Source organism: Echinops telfairi, unplaced genomic scaffold (genome assembly GCF_000313985.2).
Source record: "Echinops telfairi isolate 266 unplaced genomic scaffold, ASM31398v2 ScPeMD7_443;HRSCAF=831, whole genome shotgun sequence".
In the NCBI taxonomy this organism is placed as follows: domain Eukaryota; kingdom Metazoa; phylum Chordata; class Mammalia; order Afrosoricida; family Tenrecidae; genus Echinops; species Echinops telfairi.
Window position 1 is genome coordinate 62,111,584 of NW_022104341.1, and position 22,915 is coordinate 62,134,498.

At 36.8% G+C, this 22,915-nt stretch overlaps 2 protein-coding genes across 5 annotated transcripts in view; one reads left to right on the top strand and one right to left on the bottom strand.

Annotated features, from left to right (window-relative positions):
- Positions 1-18,214, bottom strand: part of EFCAB7 (EF-hand calcium binding domain 7) — a 52,437-nt gene extending 34,223 nt beyond the window's left edge. For 2 of the 3 annotated variants that reach the window (XM_004699373.2, XM_045291945.1), the window contains exons 1-6: positions 18,165-18,209; positions 14,667-14,854; positions 8,803-9,014; positions 7,941-8,027; positions 7,195-7,390; positions 6,655-6,773 (exon numbers count right to left, since the gene is read on the bottom strand). In XM_004699373.2, coding sequence (XP_004699430.1) covers positions 6,655-6,773; positions 7,195-7,390; positions 7,941-8,027; positions 8,803-9,014; positions 14,667-14,853 — 801 coding nt within the window. In that variant the 5' untranslated portion in view covers position 14,854; positions 18,165-18,209. Of the gene's footprint in view, positions 1-6,654; positions 6,774-7,194; positions 7,391-7,940; positions 8,028-8,802; positions 9,015-14,666; positions 14,855-18,164 lie in introns of all 3 variants that reach the window. The other variant, XM_045291946.1, reaches the window with a different exon arrangement.
- A 380-nt stretch (positions 18,215-18,594) lies between these two features.
- Positions 18,595-22,915, top strand: part of LOC101640242 (integrin subunit beta 3 binding protein) — a 67,051-nt gene continuing 62,730 nt past the window's right edge. For both annotated transcript variants that reach the window (XR_006680244.1, XM_045292166.1), the window contains exon 1: positions 18,595-18,676. Coding sequence is in view for 1 of the 2 variants with exons in the window: in XM_045292166.1 (XP_045148101.1) it covers positions 18,672-18,676 (5 nt within the window). In the remaining variant the exon portion in view is untranslated. The remainder of the gene's footprint in view (positions 18,677-22,915) is intronic.

Genomic DNA, 22,915 nt, shown 5'->3' on the forward strand with positions numbered 1-22,915 from the left:
TCATTGTTACAAATTGAACATAATTAAAGCACAGTGATTAATCACAAAACAATATGTAATTATATACTGTGAAATATTTATGTGTTTTCTGATGGTCTTAGGTGACCCCTGTGAAAGGTTTGTTCGACCCCCAAAGGGGTTGCGACGCACAGGTTGAGAACTGCTGCTCTAGAGGGTTGCTATGAGGTAGAAAGAACTTGATGGTAGTGGGCTTGGCTTTTGGTAGAGCAATTCTACTAACTTTCACACAGTAACTAACTATACACACTGCCACCCTTGGAGATGTCTAAAATATGTATAATTCTGAAAAATTAAAATGTGCTCAATACACTACTGAAATTAATCTTCACAAGTATATTGTCCATAACAGATGTAAGGCATACATATTTTAGTAACATTTTTAATAAGGCAGTATAGGGTAAAGAGGCATTTTATGAGGTAACAGTACATAGGTTCATAGGATTTACAAGAAATTTATAGAAATATTAGTTCTAAATGTTTAAGGCTTTTAGATTAATGCTTTTATGTTGAGGGGATCAGGTATCTGTCATCAAAAAACAAAAAAGCATATCATTGTGAATGAGGAGGAGTGCAGAATGGGAACCCAAAGCTCATCTGTGGGCAACTGGACATCCCCTTACAGAGGAGTCACGGGGGGTGGATGGGCCTGTCAGGGTGCAGTGTAGCAAGGATGAGCCATTCAACGTTCCTCTAGTTCTTAAATGCTTCCTTCCCCCCACTATCATGATCCCAATTCTACCTTACAAATCTGGTTAGACTAGAGCATGTACACTGGTACAGATAGGAACTGGAAACACAGGGAATCCAGGACAGATGAACTCCTTAGGACCAGTGGTGAGAATGGCGATGCCAGGAGGGTGGAGGGAGGGTGGGGGAGAAAGGTGGAACAGATTACAAGGATCTACATAAGGCCTCCTCCTTGGGGGACAGACAGCGGAGAATTGGGTGAGGGGAGACATCGGACAGTGTAAGATATGATAAAATAATAATAATTTATAAACTATCGCGGGTTCATGGGGAAGAGGGGAGGGGAGAAGGGGGAGGAAGGGGAAAAATGAGGAGTAGATACTAGGGGCTGAAGGACAAAGCAAATGTTTTGGGGAAAATGAGGGAAACAAATGTACAAATGTGATTGACACAATGAATGTATGTGTGGATTGTGACAAGTTGTACAAGCCCCCAATAAAATGATTTAATAAAAAAAATAGATTGTGTTTCTAAAATAAAACTTAAGGAACCAAATTTTTAAAAAATTATTAAACTTTATAGCACAATAAGGTTCAAACTTGGGATTGTGTCATGACTATTAATGCTGAGTAAAAGTACAGTATACTGAATTTTATATAGTTTCCCTGTTAATCTCTTACTTGGAAACATCTATGGCCTAGCGATGAATGCTGGCATTATCTCAGAGCCCATTGCTCTTACATAATCAGCATGAACTTGGACCACCATGACTGCCAAAAGGAAGCTAAACGTAAGCAGCACTTAGACAAGTGACTTTTTGAGATAGCTTGAACACAAATGAAAAACACTTAACATGCCTTCCTTTCAATTAATTCAGATTATAACATTGTAAGATGAAATTTCATCTAATAAATTTAGGAATATTTTTGTCCCATCTAGGATGGATAAAGAAGGATAGCTTAGAATTTCAAAATATCAAGGATAGAAAAGAAATCTAAAAACACGTCACTGGTGACTGACGAAAATTCACTCACTGCCATTGACACGCACCAACCCTACAGGACCGGAGAGAAGGGCCCTGGGGGCTCCTGGAACTGCTACTGTTCACGGGAGTACAGAGCCTCCTTTGTCTCCCTGAGGTGCGGCTGGTGGTTTCCAACTGCTGACCTTATGGTGAGCAGCTAACGAGGAAACTTAAAAAATTAACAAGTGATTTGCTCATATGCATTTTTTATTGATTACAGAACTAGATCTAGAACCTGGATCTCCTTATTTTCCAGTATATTCAAGGATAAGTGTTCTAAGTTTGGCTCTTTTTTTACACTTAAATATCTGTCACAGCCTTTAGAGGAATCATTTTTAAAAAAGAATCTGCATGTAAGAAGACTATTTTTAAGGGCTGTGCCATGAACAGACAGGAGACTTCTTTATTAAATTTAGTTGGGGAATTAAACAACATTTTTATTCTACATTTTTCCTAAGGTTCCATTCTAGACATTAATGTTGAAGGAACTATAAGTTTCTTTTGAAACATAGCTAACCTGCAATCTATAATATTACATATGGGTCAATAAGGCTTGGAAGTAGAACAACTATTTAAAAACAACCAATAGAACAACGACTATTTAAAAATAGAAATTTTGACAGTAATCGTACAATACTGCTTGGTATGATTGAACTATGGAATGGTATGATATCTGGATTAGCTCCTAATAAAATGGTTTGGGGAAAAAAAATAAAGCCGATGCCATGACATTTAAAAACAACAAAAAATTATAAAATAATTTTAAAAATAGAAAAAAACACATTATTTATATCAACGAAACTTTCAATACTAAATACTAGAATTTATAGCTTATTTGCCAAAGCTATCAAATAGAAAATGCTTATTTAACCTAGAATTCCTTTTAAAACAAATAGACTTTCAATTTCTCTAGGATATAGACTATAATATTATGAAATAAAGGAAAAAAGTACTGACAACTTAGTAGGCTCCTTCAAATAAATTGATTTGAAAAGATTAAGTCAATAGTGTTTTATGAGCAAAATGAAATAAGGTAGTTTTTAAAATTCAATTCTTAGAATGACAGACTAAGTCCTTGTATGATATAATTGTTGACAATATAAAGCAGACACTAAATAGTAAAACTGTAATGCTTGTATAGTACATAAGGTGGTGCTATATTCTAATTCAGGACAATACTTTTAAGCCCAAACTGAACTGTTAATTCATTTATTTTTCACATGTAAAATTTACATTCACTCATAGTACACAAGGAAATGCTGAAAAGCACAATTATAATAAGATAATAAGGTAAATATTTATTACTAAATATATTAGTAAAGTTACATCTTTACTATACATCTGTGCTATACCTCTTAGTATGCTACAATGAATGTGATTTGGTTTGACATATGAGGTCTGTATTACTAATAAAATTTAAAATGAGGCAAAATTACTAGAATGTAAATGCCATACTTAGTCAAAGGAGAAGCCTATACATAATAATCATCATCACTATTGTCACTTTTAAAATAAAGATATCTTACATCCCACAATTATATAAAACTACTTGTTTTTCTGCATGCTGCTTAGGTAAGGAAGTAATGACACAATTATTGACTCTTTTTATTATAGAATTATAAACCATACATACTTAAAAACAAAAGGTTAAATAGAGTACCTATAAAAATATAATGCAATTTAGACTGGCTAGACCAGAGGAGGTACACTGGTACAGATAGGAACTGAAAATACAGGGAATCCAGGATGGATGAGCCCTATAGGACCAGTGGTGTGAGTGGCAAAACAGGGAGGGTAAAGGGAGAATGGGTAGGGAAGAGGGAACCGATTACATGGAACTGTGTGTGACCTCCTCCCTGAGGGACAGACAACGAAAAGTGGATGAAGGGAGAAGTCGGACAGGGCAAGATATGACAAAATACCCATTTATAAACTATCAAGGGCTCATGCGGGAGGGGGGAGTGGGGAGGGAGGGGAAAAATGAGGACCTAATGTCGGGGGTTTAAATGGAGAGAAAATGTTTTGAGAAATGATGTACAAATGCGCTTTACACAATTGATGTGTGTATGGATTGGGATAACAGTTGTATGAGCCCCTAATAAAATGTTTAAAAAAAAAAAAAGAAAAGAAATACAAAAATATATATATATAATGCAATTTAATTGACAGATGAATTGATCAATATTTTGAAAATGTGAGAAACTTTTGGAACAAAATTTTTATTTGAAGCCTTCCCAAAAATTAATGGAAACTTACTACTCTTCGGTGTTTGAAATGTGTATATGTTTAGAGATGTCTAGATACAACACAGATATTATATAACATATACGTGTAAACCAGGCACGTAGGTCTATTCTAAGTAGAAATCTGGATGAAAGCAGTATTACATCTCTAAAGCTTACACTCATGGTTTTGGAGGTTCCTCTAATTCTAGCCATGTCTGGATTTAGCAAGAAAGTTGAAGCTGTTCTTTTACAAGAAAATTTCTGACTTGCCCTGCACAATATAGAATATAAGCAAAAAAAAAAAAAGAATATAAGCAAAGGCATAGAATTAAAGATATTAAAAATATGTAATGCCTATTTTCTATAAATCCTTTAGAAGATAATATTTGTATAGCCCCTGTAATTCAGTTCCTTTATCCAGTGTGTTGACTGGCAGTTTAAAATCTGACTTATCTTTTCCCCTTAAAATAATTTTCTATTTTCTGAAAAGCCTCTTCTTCTTTGCCCCAATTCCGTACTTCTCTATTCCACACAAAATTGAGGTACCCAAGCATATTTAAAATTAACTTAAAGTATTTGAGGTACATTAACTTGGAAATCCTTTTAGTAATTTATTGTTAATCTCAAATAAATTATACAATAACAATATTCATAAATAAGTAATTCTGAGGGTTGTTAAAAATGGTACATTTTATTAAATTTACAACAATTTGACTTCAAACTAAAACGTAAACAAAGAACTAAATCCTGGTCAATAACAAAAAAGTTACAGGTTTTGAAAAATTCATTGTAGTTCATCTATGAAATACGAGATGATAAGCAACAGTGGCCAATATCAAAGTCAGTAATAATACGTAAAAAGTTAGGTAAGAGATGCAGGGCTATAAAATATTTCTAAAATATGTGAACTTTCATCAAAGTTATAGAAATTTTAAAAACTGGCAGAATGTCATCTGCTTTTAATCATTTCATTTCTTCATACCCTTTATCTAATTTCCAATTATCATTAACCCTGTGTGCTTTCTTTGGTGCCGTCAATGCAAAACCTAATTTATCTATTCTGATACATCCCTTCCAGACTAATTTTGGCACTGTCTATTAGATTTGTCCTTCCTCACTAAGGCCGAACTCTTATCACTTTGGATTTGTATAACTGCACCTGTCTCTCAGATACATTATCTAAGTCGAGGCTTTCATGATAAAATAGACAATACACAATATAGTAGTATAATTGTATCTACTTACAATAGTTGCTTAAACTATTTGTTCATTGTTTCATTCCCATTAAAACTTTTTAGTTGTCTCTTAGTCTGATAATCATATTAACCACACTGTAATTTATTAAAGCAAATGATATGTATTTGGTACCATGATAAGTGCTTTAAATATGTTGTATGATTTAAATCTTTCAAAAACACACTAAATATAAAGTACTTCATCAGTACCTAGAATAGTGTGTAGCACAAGGAGTCATTTAAATATTTGTTAATAAATGAATAAAGAAATAAAATACTATGGTATGCAACCTTAGTAAAATCAAATGGAGAGTTTTATTTTTTAATTCAAGCTCTACATTTTGCACTAAGCAAAACAGCTGACATATATTATCTGATTAAATATTTCCTGACTTGAAATAGATTAAAGGTATTATATGGGTATGGGTCTAATTTACTAGCGTACAACACAGAGGAAAAGCCTTAATATAACCCACACTAATATTTACCTCTCTTTAACTGTCTGGCATATTTATTATGCTTATTTACTCTTTTGAATCATATAAACACAATTACTGAATGGAATTAATAAGTCCATTGTATTAGCATTTAATTTAGTTGCAAAATACAAAAAGGTTCCACTGGTGGAGAATATTGTTGGGACACTAAATATTGTGTATGAACATGTTGGAAATGCACACCAAATTGCTTAGGGCATATAGATTCCTAAACAGTCTGAACAAAATTCCTTGGAGATAATGCTTTAAAATTTTAATATAGAACAAATGTCACTGTCTAGCAATTTAAAGATATAAGGGACTTCAGAGTTCAATAACAAATACAGAGTTGTTATTTGAAACAAAAATGTAGCTCTTGAGGGCAATCAGTTCAGTTTCCTAACAGCAGTTATAGTATGTGGTCATAACCATTTTTCCCCCTTTTACAGAGGTCTCTAGGTGCACATTTTTAATGTATCCTAGCAGTCTCCAGTTAATGTTTTATATTTCTGTAGCTATTATTTTCTGTTGAAAGAAAACTAGTAAAGGTTGAGTCTAGAAAGGGAAAACAAAGAAAGAAGATCAATATTAACACTCTACAAATATTGCCTTAGCAAAGTGACTTTGTTGTCTTTCTCTCATAGGAATTGATGTTAAATGAATGATTTATTTTTAAGAAACACCTATAGCAAGTATTTGTTAAACAAAACAAATTTGCTGGCCAATGAATATAATTATATAATTTAGCTATCATGCCCCAAATTTATTCTCAAACTGAAAACCTTGGAATATTATTATTAGTTTTTACTTTCAGGTATTACTACTGGCTTTTAAGTACAAATGCTACAAACCAACAGAAAAATATCAAAAACTTACTTCACAAACTTTACTACTGTTTTTGGTACACACTAAATAGGTATTAATAATCAATGTCAATTTTTTTCTAGAAAAAGTCATATCTATTGCCTTAATTTAAAGTGCCATACCTTTAGTGAGTTTGGCTCGGTTAACTTTGCATTTCGGTTACTATTACCCATGGTAATTGTGAAGGAAATAGATGTTTTGAACTTTCTAGTTGTTGATAGTAAAGAACTCATAGCATCACCTGTAAAAAGCAACAGTTATTTGGTCTCATATTATGAAAGCAGTCAATAAGAATTCTGACTCTAAACACAGTATCGTATGAAGGGTATATATATTAATTTTGTTCTTCTCATTTTCCCTATTGAAATGAAATTCTATATTTATCATTTTTTAATACTTCCTAATTATGGGCTACTAATAATAAGATTCCTTACTTCAGTGTGTCACGGTTCAGCCTGAAACTTTGGTTTTAAATAAAATATAATGAGCACAGCCAAGTTAAATGCCTCAATAAAATTTTACTTCATAGATCTTTATAGCTAAAAGAGTCTAAAAAACTGTAGCAAACAAAAGAATTCTCATTTACTATTAAAAAGATGAAAACCTACCAGGGTATGCCCCTCCACTCCTGGTCAAGAATTCCTAGTGCTAAGTGTAAATACCTTTATTTGAGAATGGTTCCTGACGCATCTTTCTTAGGGTTCTAGGCGATGGTTTTGGTGCTGGCGATGGCTCCCTTACAGGGGAGCTTTCACTGTGGCTTCCAAACTGTTGACGCCTTAGTTTACTGTCAACCTCCAGCTTTTCTAATGTCCTCTTGAGGCACTGCTCATTGGTTGTCATATATAATTTACAAAACTATAAGAAATATAAAAAAGTAGTCCAGTGGGTACAACATTCAATCATACATTTGGGAGGAGGAGAAGACAAATGCACATTAGTAGGCAGGGATAGACTGATAGATGGAATATATTTCCTACTGACTGGGTTACTCATTTTATTTTCTTGAATCAGATTGACCACCCTCAAATGACCTAGTGAAATGCAGCCATGATTCAATGAGGAGGTCACCTCTGAGTCAAAATAAAATGTTACAAAAGGAGAAGTGATTTATTACACTTTTTACAAGACGTGTGTAGACTTGAGGTCTTGTTCTAAATATTTATGATTTTTTCCACCCCAGAAAAAGTACATTTCTAAGAATTTTCTGAATGGGTATATGTATGCTTTAACTATGTTATACTAGTTTTAGTGTAGTTATGTCAGATTATACTTGTGGGTGTAGAGAGATTAGTTTAAGTACAATCAAGTACAATATATAAGAATGCCATTTTCAATATTAAAAAGGCATTTTCCTTTAAAATGACTTTCCATACACAGTATGCAAATTTACAGTGGAGTTATGTACCTTTATGTAATTAAACTTGCCATCAGCATTTACAGTAGCCAAACTTATTACGGCATTTACTTCTTCCTGAGTCATCTTTTCACCTCTCTGAAAAAAACAAGATTAGTTTTAAAGCACAATAATTGACTGCCATTTTGTTATTCATGGGGCTAGCAAAAATACATTTTCATCTTTTCTAAAATTTTGCAATTTTCTACAAATTTACCAATTATAAATCTCAGGGAATATTATACCAAGCAAGAATGAGACTGCTCTATAAAATAAAAATGCAAAACCTTTTAAAGTTTTCTGCAAGTACACTGAAATTCAATTCACTAAATTTCAAGATGTTTATTTATAAACATGCATACATACATATAAATGCTATGATACTTACTAACATTGCACCAAGAAACAGAATGGATTTCTAATCTCATTTACCACATAGGAACCCACCACTGATATACAGTACAAAGAGTCGTGGGCAGGAAAGAACGCATAGGAACACAGGGAAATGGCCATTTTATACTTTTCCCCGTAGCAAGCACCTTCTATCCAGAAGTACTTCATAATCAACATATAGGTGATTCAGTTTCATCTACCAATAAAATCATATTCCTTAACACATTTTAAAAAAATTATTTTTACTTTTTAACAGTTTTATTAGCACTTCATCCACATTATACAATTCAATAATTCAATCATATCAAGAAGGGTTGTATAATTATCACCACTATTCAATTCTAGAACATTTTATTCTTCCTTGTACTCAGTTATTCATGTTAATATAGTTATTTTTAATGTGGACTTTATAAGTAGCCAAAGTTAGATTCCAAGTTATTTTATAAAATATGTATAAAATAAAACTGTTTCCAGATCTTACCTTTGTTAGAATTTTATAAAGGTCAGTGTGTAAAATAGAGCCATCATCATTTACATCTAACTTCTTAAATGATTTTAGAAGTTCTGTTTTTGAAGTAGATTTTTCCTTCCTTAAAATTATACAAAAATCATCAAAATTCAGTTTAGTAGTTTGAGGAGTCCAATATTTATTGATAATCTTTTGGGATGGATTTCTTCCTGCATATTGAAGAGCTGCCCAATGAACAAGTATTATTTGTTATAGTGACACTTGGATTGCTATTTAAGTCCATTTTTTTCTTTAATTATTATATATTAAACCTTAGCACACATATCATACATTACCTTTGGTGATACTGGTATATTTCTAACTTTCAAAAAGAAAAATATATGTGTCTAAATATTCCTGACTTAATCTTAGTAAAAATTAAGATAATTAATTTCTTTATAGTCTGATACCTTTGTTCTCAGCCTACATGGCTTAATAATTGATATCTGTTTTACCTCTTAAGAATTCTGGAGGGAAAAGAATAGAAAAAAATAACATTAACCTATTTTTATTTACACAACAAGTCATGTTTTCATTTGATAATTTCTACACAAATTATTCAGTGATTGGATATAGTTTTCACAGTGTGCCATCAATCTAATTTATTCCATTCTGGTTGTACCATGTGTTCTGCTCTAGTTTCCCTGCTGTAACTTCTAATCTTTGCTTTAGAGTAATTTCTGACCACTTGGTCTTCTAGAGTTGATTTTTATTTTTTAAAAGAAGTTTGTTACTCTACCCAGGACCGTCTAACGGATCCTTTTCAGAATACTTGGTAGTGGTAGCTGGGAGAGTGCAGGTGGAAAATGTGGAACTGAACTCAAAACCCTGAGGATCAGGTTTATTGAATGAACAGAGACTGGCAAGAACCCCCAAGACTATGGCCCTTAGTGCCCCTTCAGCTCTGGAACTAAACTCACGCCCCGCCCCCCCCATGCTAGAATAATCAACCATTTCATATAAAAGGGGCAGGATTTACTCAAGGACAAAGTTAGAAAAGGAGGAGGAATAAATATGGGAAATAAGAGGAAGTGATATAAGCGTTGATATACCGAGGGAGTTAAAGTGTGTGAATTGAAAATGTGTACTAATTGTTGAATATAAAACTGATTAACTGTTCTATAAACTCACTTAAATCACAATAAAGTGTTTTTCTTTAATAAAAATAAGATCATTACTCATGAGTGCTTTTTTCACAAGCTAATCTGGTATTTAGCAAAAATGTGATCTCAAGGGATAATTTGGTTTAGAATTTAGACTACCTCAGGGCTGTAGTGTCAGGGATTCCTATAGTCTCAACCAGTCCATCAAATCTGTACTATTTAAGAATGTGAGTCTGTTCCACATTTTTCCCCATTCTATCAGGATCCAACGATGTAGTCTTGATTTAAATGGTTAGTAGTGCTAACCCGGCACCATCTAGTTCTTCTGATCTCAGGGTGGGTAAACTGTTTATTAGTCTTGTGGAACAGTTTCATCTCTGAATCTTTGGTTTCCTTCGTTCTTTTTTGTTCCGGACAAATCACATAATTATTTTGTGAATAAAAGCCTGGATTGTTACTTTTTCTGTCTCAGTAGCTTTATTAATGAAGGTTCCCATGAAGAAATCATTAGTGTGAGGATATTCGTGTCAATATGGGCATGATATCTGAAATGTTCATCCCTGCTTTGTAGTAGACAATAAAATTAATGATGTTCCAAACATAAGAATATATGCACAAAAAAGTATCCATTTGCAACTTGCAATTAGGCCCAGCTAAAAACTTGGCCTGTCGATATACTTTGAGAAAAGACTATTATAGAGGTGGAGAGAGCAAATTATCCTCATTTTAGCCAAAACTCTTAAAAATAATCCTACAGCTTACTTTGAAAACCATATACTTTTGTCTATGAAAGGTTAAGAGTTACGATGTGGAAAAGGCTATGTATATTTGCATACGTCATGTCACACTAAAAACAATGGTTTTAAACAACTTTAAATATTTTACATAGTTGGATAACAGTAATTTGTTAATTCACAAATAAACAAATCTCTGCATATTAATGATAATATGTATAAAGAGAAACAAGGCTGAATTATAAATGAACCAATGATATGTTTTCTAAAAACCAGAGTTAACAGAATCTTGAGGATTAAAACTGCTCTGATCTTGAACCTTGGTGGTGCTGTTGGTTAGATGGTGGGATATTAATTGCAAGGCTGGTGGTTCAAATCCACCAGCTGTAAAGATCTGTAATCTCAGAAATCCTATATTGAATATAAATCAACTCAATGGCAGTGGGCATGGGTTTTTTGGCTGCTTGTTTGTTTTGAGGGCATCCCAAACTGTGCTACCAATTTCCACTGTAAAATCTTATATTTTATTTAATATTGCCAATTATTTGAGGTTGGATTTCCCTAGCTCTCTATATCAAGTCAACATGAAAAAGGCTAACAAATATAAGCCCATTTAACTATAGAAATATTCACAAGGAAATAAAAAACTAGATCAGAGTAATAAATACAGATATAACCAGTCAGAGATTTTTACCTTCATTGTGTACATGCTAATAATACAGGGGGAATTTTTTAAGAGGCACAAACTTCCTGGATCCTAAAAAGTTTTATCATCTAAATAATAAGTCCACAAGTGAAGTGTAAAAGCTCTCTCTCATGACATATGTATTAGAGTCTGCAGATTAAAACACATTTTGTTATCCTCCAAATTATGCTAGATTCCTAGAAAACTTACACTCTCTTACAGAAACAAGAACAAAAGATCATCCAGAGGTGGCTTTCAGAGCTAACAGAAGTAGTAACTATAGAAAGTATAATCTTCTATCCACCTAGAAAGGAGCCCTGGTAGTATAGCGGCTGGTTATGAATTAGGCTGCTAACCACAGGTCAGCAGTTTGAAACCACCAGCTGCTCCTTGGGAAAAAGACAAGGCTTTCTACTCCTATAAAAGTTAACAGTCTCGGAAATCCACAGGGGCAGTGTTACTCTGCCTGTATGGTCGCTACTAGTCAGAATCAACTTGATGGCAGTGAACTTGTTTATTCGCCTGGAGAGCCTTTGCGGAAATTTCTAGCAATGAAATCGGTATAACAATTTCTCCCCCACCACAAGATTATCTTGGATGTAAACCAATGTTCTGATTATCAAGCTTTCCTACGAGCACAAGATAAGTATTTGCTATCCCTTATTACTCTAGTAAGAGAATCAAGGAAAAGGAAGACGTGGTTTAACATTCCATACTCGGACAACCCTTAGCCTTTGAAGGATAGCAATACAAATAGGACCTAAATAAAGTTGTTACTCAAAGGTCACAAAAATCCTACAACTGACAGTGTTATGGCTATCTTTGATATCAAAGGAAATAATTTTTTAAAATATGCTGTTAATTACAGAAGAGTCACTTTCTTAAAATAAAATTAATTTCGCCAACACATGTAGTCTAAGTAGACATTCCTATACAGTATATAAGAAATTGGTACATTGTAGTAACTACGAACTTGACTTTAATCTCTAGGTTTAAAATAGCTGAAGTCAATTACGACAGACTTTGAAGACAGTAAAAACGTAACTATAGATGTTTGAAATTTGACACCAAAATACTGATCTTTTGCCAGGGTTTACTGTAGACTTTGGCATGAGCCTATGACACCTGTATTATTTATAAATTGGGGGTGGGGGTAGGCAGGAAGTAATTCTCACGTTCTGATAATGGTGTTGAACTTTCAACCTTGAAATAGAAAAGTCAGAAATACAAATGTAGGCATGTGATATGTGCATAAGTGGCTGAAGGACATAGACGAAAGACCGACTAGTAAGAAAGAGATGTCACTGGTTCACATGACTCCTTTTTGAAAATCTACATCATAGGCTCCTGAACTTACTTGGCCTACAATCGCTTTTTCAGGAAAAAAAAAATTACTCAACACGTCCTGGCAATTAAACACTTTTGGAACCTGCATTCACAGCCCCCAGACTGTTCAGCCCCTCCCAGGGGACTATACTGCCCACTTTAGGAAACTCTCCTTCAGGTGGCTTGAGATCATTACAATGTTCAGACAAGTATAAAACACGAGACCAACAGACATTCATAATTATCCTATAAAAACCACCACAAGACAGCACCTAAGTCTATTATGTTTTAATTCAACTTTTGTAAGAACTTTTGAAGGCCCCTCAGACATACTTTGTATCTGTGTGTATGTGTGTGTGTATAATTACAAACTAAATGGTAGATGAAAGAATGTGAAATTTTAAAACTTTAAACTCATTTAAGAAATGGCAAATTACTTAGAAGTAAAATTAATTGAATAAATTTGTTCCATTTAATGCATATGAAACACAAATACATAAAATTAAATTTTATTAATTATAAAATTATAAATCAAATTATATAAATCAAAGTAAAAACAAACAATTTAAAATCCCTTTAATCACGTGCATTAGCACTTAAACTATTAAAAAACCACTGCCATCGAGTTGATTCTCACTCACAGTGACCCCATATAGGGCTTCTGAGATTGTAAATCTTTATGGAAGCAAACAGCATCATAGTTCTCCATCTGAGTAGCTAGTGGTTAGCAGCCCAACACTTAATACCTTTTACTTAGGCATCAAATAGTTTAATATTTTCACTTCCCATAAAGATCTTGTTGAGTACAAACCCAAGGCATTGTTACAAAAACATGCCCAAGTTAAATAAACTAATTTTAAAGTTGGCAAAATATGTTTCTCTACTATAAAGTGATTAGACTTAATGAAACGGACTAGTCACTATTATCTGGTATTGTGCTGATAATATAGGGTTAAGTGTTACCCTGCTAACCTTCCCACCAGCTACTCTAGGGGAGAAAGATTAAGTTGTCTGCTCCCATAAAGATCTACAGTCTCAGAAACCCAAAAGAGTTCCACTCTAATGGGGCTGCTATGAGAAAGAGGTTGCTATGGCCGTGTTTCAAGCTAATGAGTGAAAGGAGTCCTGATGGAACATTGGTTAAAGTGCTCAAACTGCAAACCCAAAAGTCAGCAATTTGAACCCACTAGTCTCGAAGGGTAAAAGATGTGGCAGTATGCTTCTCTAAAGAGTTAGAGCCTTGGAAACTCTATGTGGCAGTTCGATTATATCTTTAGGGTTGCTGTGAATTAGAATTACTTAAAGTCAAGTGTTTGATTTTGGATTAAAGACCAAAGTTAATACACTTGCCAAGTACCAAAGAGAGCGGTTTTACGAACTTTGCAAACAAAGGAATGTTGAGAGAAGTGATAAAGGAGAGAAGTAATAGGGACCACACAAATTTTCACTTATCTCCCAATTCTTTCCTGAGCAATCTATTTTTTAAGTTTTAGTGACCTTTAATTCACTTATCATGTAGCCCAATAGTGTAAACATATTAAAAAGAGTTGTACAACTATCACTACTATTAATTTTAGAAGTGAGTCCTTTTCTTTTTGCTCATTATTATTAGCTCCTCATGAACAACCCATTTTTTTATGAATCATTTACATTTTCCTGAGTCTAGGTCAAATTAAGACTAGTGACTTCGTATCAATATGTTTTAATTTTATTATTATAAACTTAAAACTACCCAAGCAGAAATAGAAAAACATAAGCAAATAATTGGTAGGTGCTTTAAAAATACTGATCTGGTCTGTTTTCACATTGAAGGTTTTATCTTGAGTCTTCTAGAATATGTAATTATCTAAAATGGAATAATAGTTTAATGTAGCTGCATTGTTCAAGCTTCACTAAGAAAATGGAATGATGCAGCAATTCTAATCCAAGTCTTCCTGATGTATTAACTTTCAAAAAATAAGGAAAAAATACAGAAATTTTAAAACTTACCTAAATAAAGTTGATCTTTAGAAACAATATTCTCTAAGCTACTCTTGAAAACAGTTAGGTAAGCAGCTCTACAATTCATGTAAAATATCTCCTCTTCAGTTAACGGAAATTTCTTTGTTCGAGAACTCTCTGAAAGCATCGATTTCTGATTGAAGAAAGCAACATCACTTCCTGGACTGCTGGCCATTCTGTTAGGAAATAATTTTTAAATAATCTTAATTTTAAAATGTTTCAATCAATGATAACCTCCTATGTAGCCAAAGACACCTCTTCTTTCACATGGAGGGAAAAAAATCAAACATTAAGATGTGCATATAATATATGGAAATATCATAATATAGTCAACTAGAATAAACTCTTATCAGTTGATTTCTGGTAAAATGATATACACATACGGGTGCAGTTGAATCAATCTCAACTCATAGCAAGCGACCCTATGGACAACAGAATGAAACACTGACTGGTCATCCTAAGCCACACCCACAACTGCTGTCATATTTGGACTCAGCGTCCATCCATCTCACAGAGGATGCTTCCTCTTTGGCACTGCCCTGCTATTTTAGGGAGCTACAAAAAGTTCACAGGAAAAATTCCAATACCTTTCAAATCAATTTTTCCACACATTTTTGAAGCCCCCTTGCGTGTATGTGCATATATATATATATGTATATATGTGAAAATGGAAAAAGTACAAAGATGTAACATAAAACAAAGTACCAATATAATTAATCTCCAAAAATAACAGATTGTAGAGATTCTTCATATACGATTGTTCTGAAGATTAAGTAAGTTATTCTTACAGAATAAAAAGCCCATTGCCCTGGAGTTGATTCCAACTCACAGCCCTAACTGGACAGAGTAGTACAGCTGCCCCACTGGGTTTCCAACGCAGTCAATCTTAATGGAAGCAGTCAGTTATAATTTCCTCCAATAGCAGTTAGTGAGTTCGAACCACCGTTTGGTTAGCAGTTGCTTTAACCACTGCACTACCAGTGTCCCTTGCCTGGCAATATTCACCCAACCCCCCAAAAAAGCTTTATTGCCAACAAGTTGACTCTAACTCATAGCAACCCTAGGGGGGACAGCAGAACTGCTCCTGCAGGTTTTTGAGACTGTAACTCTACACCAGAGTAGAAAGTCTTATCTTTTCCCTCAGAGCAGACAGTGGCTTGCGACTGCTGATCTTCTGGTTAGCAGGACAAGTAACCCACTATGCCACCAGGGCGCAGGCCTGGCTATCTAAGGAACTAAATTCAGTCCTAATAAACACACCTGTCTTGGAAGAAGTACAACCAGAATGCTCCCAGAGGCAGGGATGGCAAGATTTCACCTCACATCCTTTGGATAGGTTGTCAGGAGAGACCAGTGCTTGTAGAAGGACATCATGCTTGGTAAAGAGGAACAAGGACTGACACAGTTGCCGCAACAATGGGCTTAAACACAAGAACCATAGTGAGGATGGCACAAGACACGGCAGTGTTTTGCTCTGCTGAACATGGGGTCCCTATGAGTCAGAAGTGACTCAATGACACTTACCAACAACAAACAAACTACAGATGAGTGAAATAATAATGAAATTGATATGTGATTGGCAGCTGGCACCCATCCTCCAAAGCTAGCTAGACCAGTGGTTCTCAACTTGTGGGTCGCGACCCGTTTGGGGGGTCGAAAGACCCTTTCATAGGGTCACCCAATTCATAACCGTAGCAAAATCACAGTTATGAAATAGTAATGAAAATAATTTAAAAAATAATTTTATGAGCTGATGCCAGGTGCTTAACTGGAGAGCAAATGTTTTGAGAAGGATGAGGGTAACAAATGTACAAATGTGCTTTATACATCTGATGTATGTATGGATTGTGATAAGATCTGTATGAGCCCCCAATAAGATGATTTAAAAAATAATTTTATGGAGGGGAGGAGGAAGGGAAGGGGAGGGGGGAAAAACGGAAAATTAGAGGCTAGCGAATTTTGGGAATGATGAGGGCAACAAATGTATAGATGTGCTTTACACAATTGATCTATGTATTGTGATGAATTGTATGAGCCCCAATTAAAAAAAAAAATAATTTTATGGTTGGGGGGTCACCACAACATGAGGAACTGTATTAAAGGGTCATGGCATTAGGAAGGTTGAGAACCACTAAGCTATATGGTAGCAACTATACCATCTCAATAAAGCAGCTTCTTTTAAATGACTGAAAATTTAAAACTTCCATTTACAGCAATAGAATAATAGATTTTCACTGTGCTTCATTATTAATATGTTGAGTTTATGTAGCACCTCCGCTTATCATCTTTATCTCTTCTAATAATGGTCTAATAATTTGTGTCCTTTTTACAGATAAGGAAATTGAGTGACAGAGATACCACTCAGCTAGTATTAAGGAGCAAAAAACAATAAATTCCATCAACAAATTCCAAATACTAAGTTTCTTTTTCATTAAACTGTATGGAGGCTTCTAGAACTACATTGTGCCTGGTGGTCTAACACTTCCAGCATTACTTTCCCCAGTTTTGACATAACTACATTCCAACCCAATAAATTGAAAATTTCAAGTTCAACAATAAGACAACCCAGGGAGGGTCTCCTTCAGGACTCATTGGATTCTTAGGCAGGAGGCCTAAATCACTTGCACCTTCTTGAATTATATAGGTCTTTTACACTTGGGAAAGAAAGATAATAATCGCTTATCATGGATGAAGTACCCTATTTGTAATACGCAGACCGCCTGCCTGACACTTCCATATTACACCAGATTTAGAAGGACCCCATAGGGAGGTGGTGTCACAGTCTGGTTACTGCAAATTGGTATCACGATAATTAAGCATCAGTGTTTTAAACACATATGAGCGCACACATCCCACAAATGTGCAAACACCGTTCCCCTAAGAATGGCAAAGGAATGGACAGCAAGCAATGATAAAATCCAAGTATCTTTTAGCATCGTCCTGGTATACGCGTTCAAAATAAAGTCACTCCTTCACGTGGAAACCCAGCGACAGCCAGGTTCCAAAATTCTACACTTTCCTTTTTCTCTAACAAGAGACTAAACTACAGCTTAAATAAATGTATCATTGCGCCCCACTGGCTTGAAAACCTCCTTCATTTAAAACTCCAGCCCGAGACCCACACAGGGGCCTAGAGAGCACATTGCAGCAAACGGCTCCATAAATAACCAGTCACACAATAGCAAGCAAAATAAACGGTTCTCAAGCGCCCGAGGCTTCAGTCATGGCAAAGTGCAAACAGAAAGCCACCCAGGCATCGTCTCTATACAGAAATACGTTCACGGCGAATCTCGGGCAGTAGCTATTGTTGTCTTCCTCTGGGCACAAAACTGCATTTATATGGACACTCTTGGTACGTACACACACACACACACACGCACCCCAGTTGTTAGTGTGAGAAGTAAAAAGAGCAGGTGAGAGAAGAGAAAGCACAACAGTGAGGGGCGGAGGGGGGTGAAGAGATGGAGATAGCGAGCTGTTTGCTACCTACTTCCAGCTCGCCAACCAGCAAACGCAGCCAAGTCTCTGCAGCGACGTTTCGCACCTCTCACCGCCGGGGGAACGATTCCGGCCTGGCTCTAATTACCATGGCAACGGAACCGGTCCACTACCGGAAGTAGAATGCAGAGCACACGCCCCAAAGGTCCGGCTAGAAATCTGGGCAGGGTCCGTCCAACGAGAGCGTACAGAGACGTCTCCAGTGTTCCTCCATCGGCGGCCGAGAAGGCTGGTGGCCAGAATCGTAAAGATGAGGTTCTTGTGCTGCGCCCAGCGGGGTCTGGCTGTCACCTGCGGGCAGACTTCCTCCATCAGCCCCCGCGGGCCCTTCGCGGCCCGGGGCATGTTTCCGGCGGGCCGCTTCGGGTGTGAGGCGGCGTTGCGCGCGCCAGCCCGCGCGTTTCCGGCTGCGGTTTCCCGCGGCCGCGTCTCCACCCCAAGGAGGGAGTACGGTTTATTGGACTCGGCGGCAGCCGCGCTCCCCTGAATCTCGAAATGCCGTAGGTATCTCGTCCGGCACGGTTGTTTTCTGGGACCTCTGTGAGCCAGCCGAGTCGGTGTGACGTGCCTCGGTGACTCTTCACGCTTGGCGCTTACTTTCTGCGTGGGAACTTTTGTCTCGTGGACAGTTCCCCGGGCTCTACCCACTAGGTCTTCCCACCGCCCTCTTCCGTTAGCCTTTGTCCGCTCTCATGATGATTCGCCAAGGCATTTGACAAGCTTTATGGGTTGTGAGACACAGTTACTGCTCTATGAAAGCTTTTTTAAAAAGTACTGCAAAGTACTGAAATTGGGGAAAGGTGTCTAGTGTTGGGCAGAAGCGGGAGTTAAGTTAACGGGGCAAGCGGGCGAAGAGATAGAGCTGCACTTCAAGGACGCTCCGGGAGGCCAGAAACACACGCCACCCCCACCCCTTCCCTGGTGGTCTTCAGGCCCAGGTGCAGAAGACTAACCGTTACAGATAACTTTGAACACTGTTGCTTAGCCCCGGACCTGCAGACCACAAAGTTGCAGTGGAAAATTCCCCACCTACACCCCCCCACCAGACCCGGGCCGTAAAACTCGCCACCTGGACAGCGTGACTTGTGGGGTCCCGACTGGGAGCCCGGGAACCTCACCTGGGAGCTCAGGATGCTCCCATCCCTTTCTCTCCTCTCCCTTTGCTCCAAGGCGTTGTGATTTCTCTGGCCCTGATTTAGGGGTCCATGAACTTCGCCCAGGAGCTCTGAAATAAACCTCTGAAACGGTTTTCTACGTTTGCCTTCTTTCTTTCCGTCACCAAATCAATCTCACGGTGTCTAACGTGAATTTTTCCTCTGTTTATATCCCTTTCCCCTGCCTGGACGCTTCGACAGTAACTTGTTCCTCCTTTGTTTTCACGTTTGATCAAAACACGTTGGGACAAATAATTGTATAGAGTTGTAATTGACATGGAAGTGAAAAATGTCCAGAAATCATAAGATCTACATGTTTTACCAGTTCACCCTCATTTTCTCACTGAATTCTAAAAATGACCTTTTGGAGATGCTGGTTGTTAAGTGCTGTAGACTTGTTCTGATTCATGGCATTCCTGTGTACAACAGAATGAAACACTGCCTGGTCCTGTGCCATCCCCATAATTGTGGGTGAGTCTGTTGTTGCAGCCACTGTGTCATTCCATCTTATCAAATGGTCTTCCTCCTTTGTACTGCCTTGTACTTTACCAAGTATGATGTCCTTTTCCAGAACTGGTCGCTCTTGATAACATGTCCAAAGTATGAGGCGAAATCTCAACATCCTTGCCTCTAAGGAACATTCTGGTTGTACTTTTTCCAAGACAGGTTTGTTTTTTCTTCTGGCAGTCCATGGTACTTTCACTATTCTTTGCCACCATCATAATTTAAATGCGTCAATTCTTTGGTCATTCTTATTCACTTCCCAGCTTTCAAAGGCATATGAGGTGATTGAAAGTACTGTGGCTTGGGTCAGGTGTACCTTAGTCTGCAAAGTGATATTCCTGCCCTTCAATCTGTCAAAGAGGTTTTGTCCAGATGATTTGTCCAATGCAATGTTGTTTTTAAGTGTCATGGAGTCGGTTCTGACTCAGTGACCATATGGATAGCAGGAACACCCATAGTCCCAAACCATCCGCACAATTGTTATAATTGAGCCCATTGTTGCAGCCACTGTCAGTCCATTTCAGTGAGAGTCTTCCTGATAATATAGCCAAAGTTCATGAGATGAAGTCTTACCATTTATGCTTCCAAGGAGCATTATGGTTATCTTTCTTCCAGACCAACCAAACCAAACTCACTGCCATCAAGTTCAATTCTGACCCATAGCAACCCTATAGGGCAGGGTAGAACTACTCTTGCGGGTTTCTAAGACTGTAATTCTGAGATTAGAATGCCTCATCATTCTCCCAAAGAGCAGCTAGTGGTATTTGAACTGCTGATCTTGCCATTAGCAATCCAATGTATAACTCACTATATCACCAAAACGCACCCTCTTCCAAGACAGACCTTTGTATTCTTTTGGCAGTCGGTGGTACTTTGATTATTCTTTGTCAGAACTATAATTCAAATACATGGATTCTTCTTCAGTCTTTCTTAATCAATGTCCAGTTTTCACATGCATATCAGGCCATTGAAAATACCATGGCTTGGGTCTGATACACCTTAATCCCAATATAATATGTTATTTGATCTCTTGACTGTTGGTTCCAGGAGCATGGATTGTGGATCCATGCAAGAAGAAATCCTAGAGAATCTTTTCTCTATCATGCTACTACCTATTGGTCTACTTATGAGTATTATGGTTTTCTTTACATTGAGTTTTGTAGGTAGAGGCTATTATTAGCCCTACTTTACAGATAAGGAAATTACAGTTTAGAAAGAGTATTTAAGTGACAAAGCCCTAAGAGCTAATATAGTTTCTTAAACATAGATGGAATCGGCCATCAATCAAATTCAACTCAGGGCTTCTTCAAGTACAATAGAAAACATTTCCCTGCCCCGTGTCATCCTTAAAATTACTGGCTTGCTTAAGCCCATCTTTGTGTCTCTTACCCATCTCACCAAGGCTCTACCTCACCCTCATTAGCCCTCTCACCAAAAATGATGCCTCCTCCATTGATGGATCCTTCCTGAGGTGTCCAAAGCAAATGAATAAGACTGTTTTATCCATTATATTTTCTTTGGCTAATTTTGGAAACAGATTGCCAGACCTTTCTCTTAGTCTCTTAATCTGAAAGTGCCCATGAAAACTGCCTACAATGGATGAACCTGCTAGTACAGTTTCCACTTAGTCTTAAACAGATAATCAAATGCTTATTTCACTTATGCCCTCAAAAGTTATTACTCTTTTTCTTTCCCAGAATTCAGAAAAAGTTATGTCTCCTGATAGTTGCATGAGAAAAATAATCTAGTTAGGTAGCCCAAACAGTTTGTGCCCAACTGCTAACATACAGGTTGGTGATTTGAACCCACCCAGAGATACCACAGTAAATAAAATCCTATGGGGCAGTTCTTTATAATACCTGGGTTTGCTTTGACTTGAAATCTGCCTAAGAGCAACTAACATTAACTACCTACACATACTAAACCCATAGGATAAGGTAACAAATTCCTGTGTAAGTAAGACTACAACAGAAACTGTTGTGCATTTGCCTAACAAGTGTTGATACCTCCTGAACTAAACTTGTTACAGAGAGTAGATGTTATTGATTAAATTGTATCCTTCTAAAATATGTTGTACAAGGGAACTTCAAGAAATTTTTGGGAGAATTCCACTATCTTTTAATTCCATGTTTCCATTACTTTTTGCAGGACTCTCCTTAACACACAGCCCCAACCCGCCCAGCCTTAAATCCTGACATGTACGCATGTGGCTATCACCTGTTTGGGAATGCCTTGTCTGGTGTGGTATGAAAGATGTGTAGTGTGAGGTGCATCTTGAGTCCGTCTCCTTTGGATGACAAAAAAGAGACTCAGCAGAAGCAGAGGCTGGGAAGATGGTAATGGAGCCACTCGGAAAGCTCCAGTGAACTAGGAAACAAGCGGCAGAGACGAGGCCCTTCCTCTAGCCCTGACAGAGAGAAGGGGCAAAATTTGGGTCTCTTGCTTCCTAAGTTGGCAAATTAAATTTCTGTTTGGTAAAGCCAGATCTATTTGTGATATTTATGTTATGGCTGCACCAGATATAACTTAGACTGTGGGGAACCAAAACACTATTAAAGTGGGACTTTTTGACAACTGTTCTAACACAGTGATTCTCAACCTGGGGGTCACGACCTCTTTTGGGGGTCAAATGACCCTTTCACAGGGGTCGTCTAAGACCATTGGAAAACACATATTTACGAAGGTCTTAGGAACCGAGACACAGCTCCTCTATCCAATCCCAGGCGGGTCCGCCCACATGCCAATACGCCCCATAGGAGTACCCTGCGTGAAGACTGTTAACCATGCTACACCATTCTTCAAGATAAAATTTCATTTATTTGTAATTAGAAATAAATATTTCACAATATATAATGACATATTGTTTTATGATTAATCACTATGCTTTAATTATGTTCAATTTGTAACAATGAAAATACATCCTGCATATCAGATATTTACATGACGATTCATAACAGTAGCAAAATTACAGTTATGAAGTAGCAACGAAAATAACTTTATTGTTGGCGATCACCACAACATGAGGAACTGTATTAAAGGGTCGCTCACAGCATTAGGAAGGTTGAGAACCAGTGTTCTAAC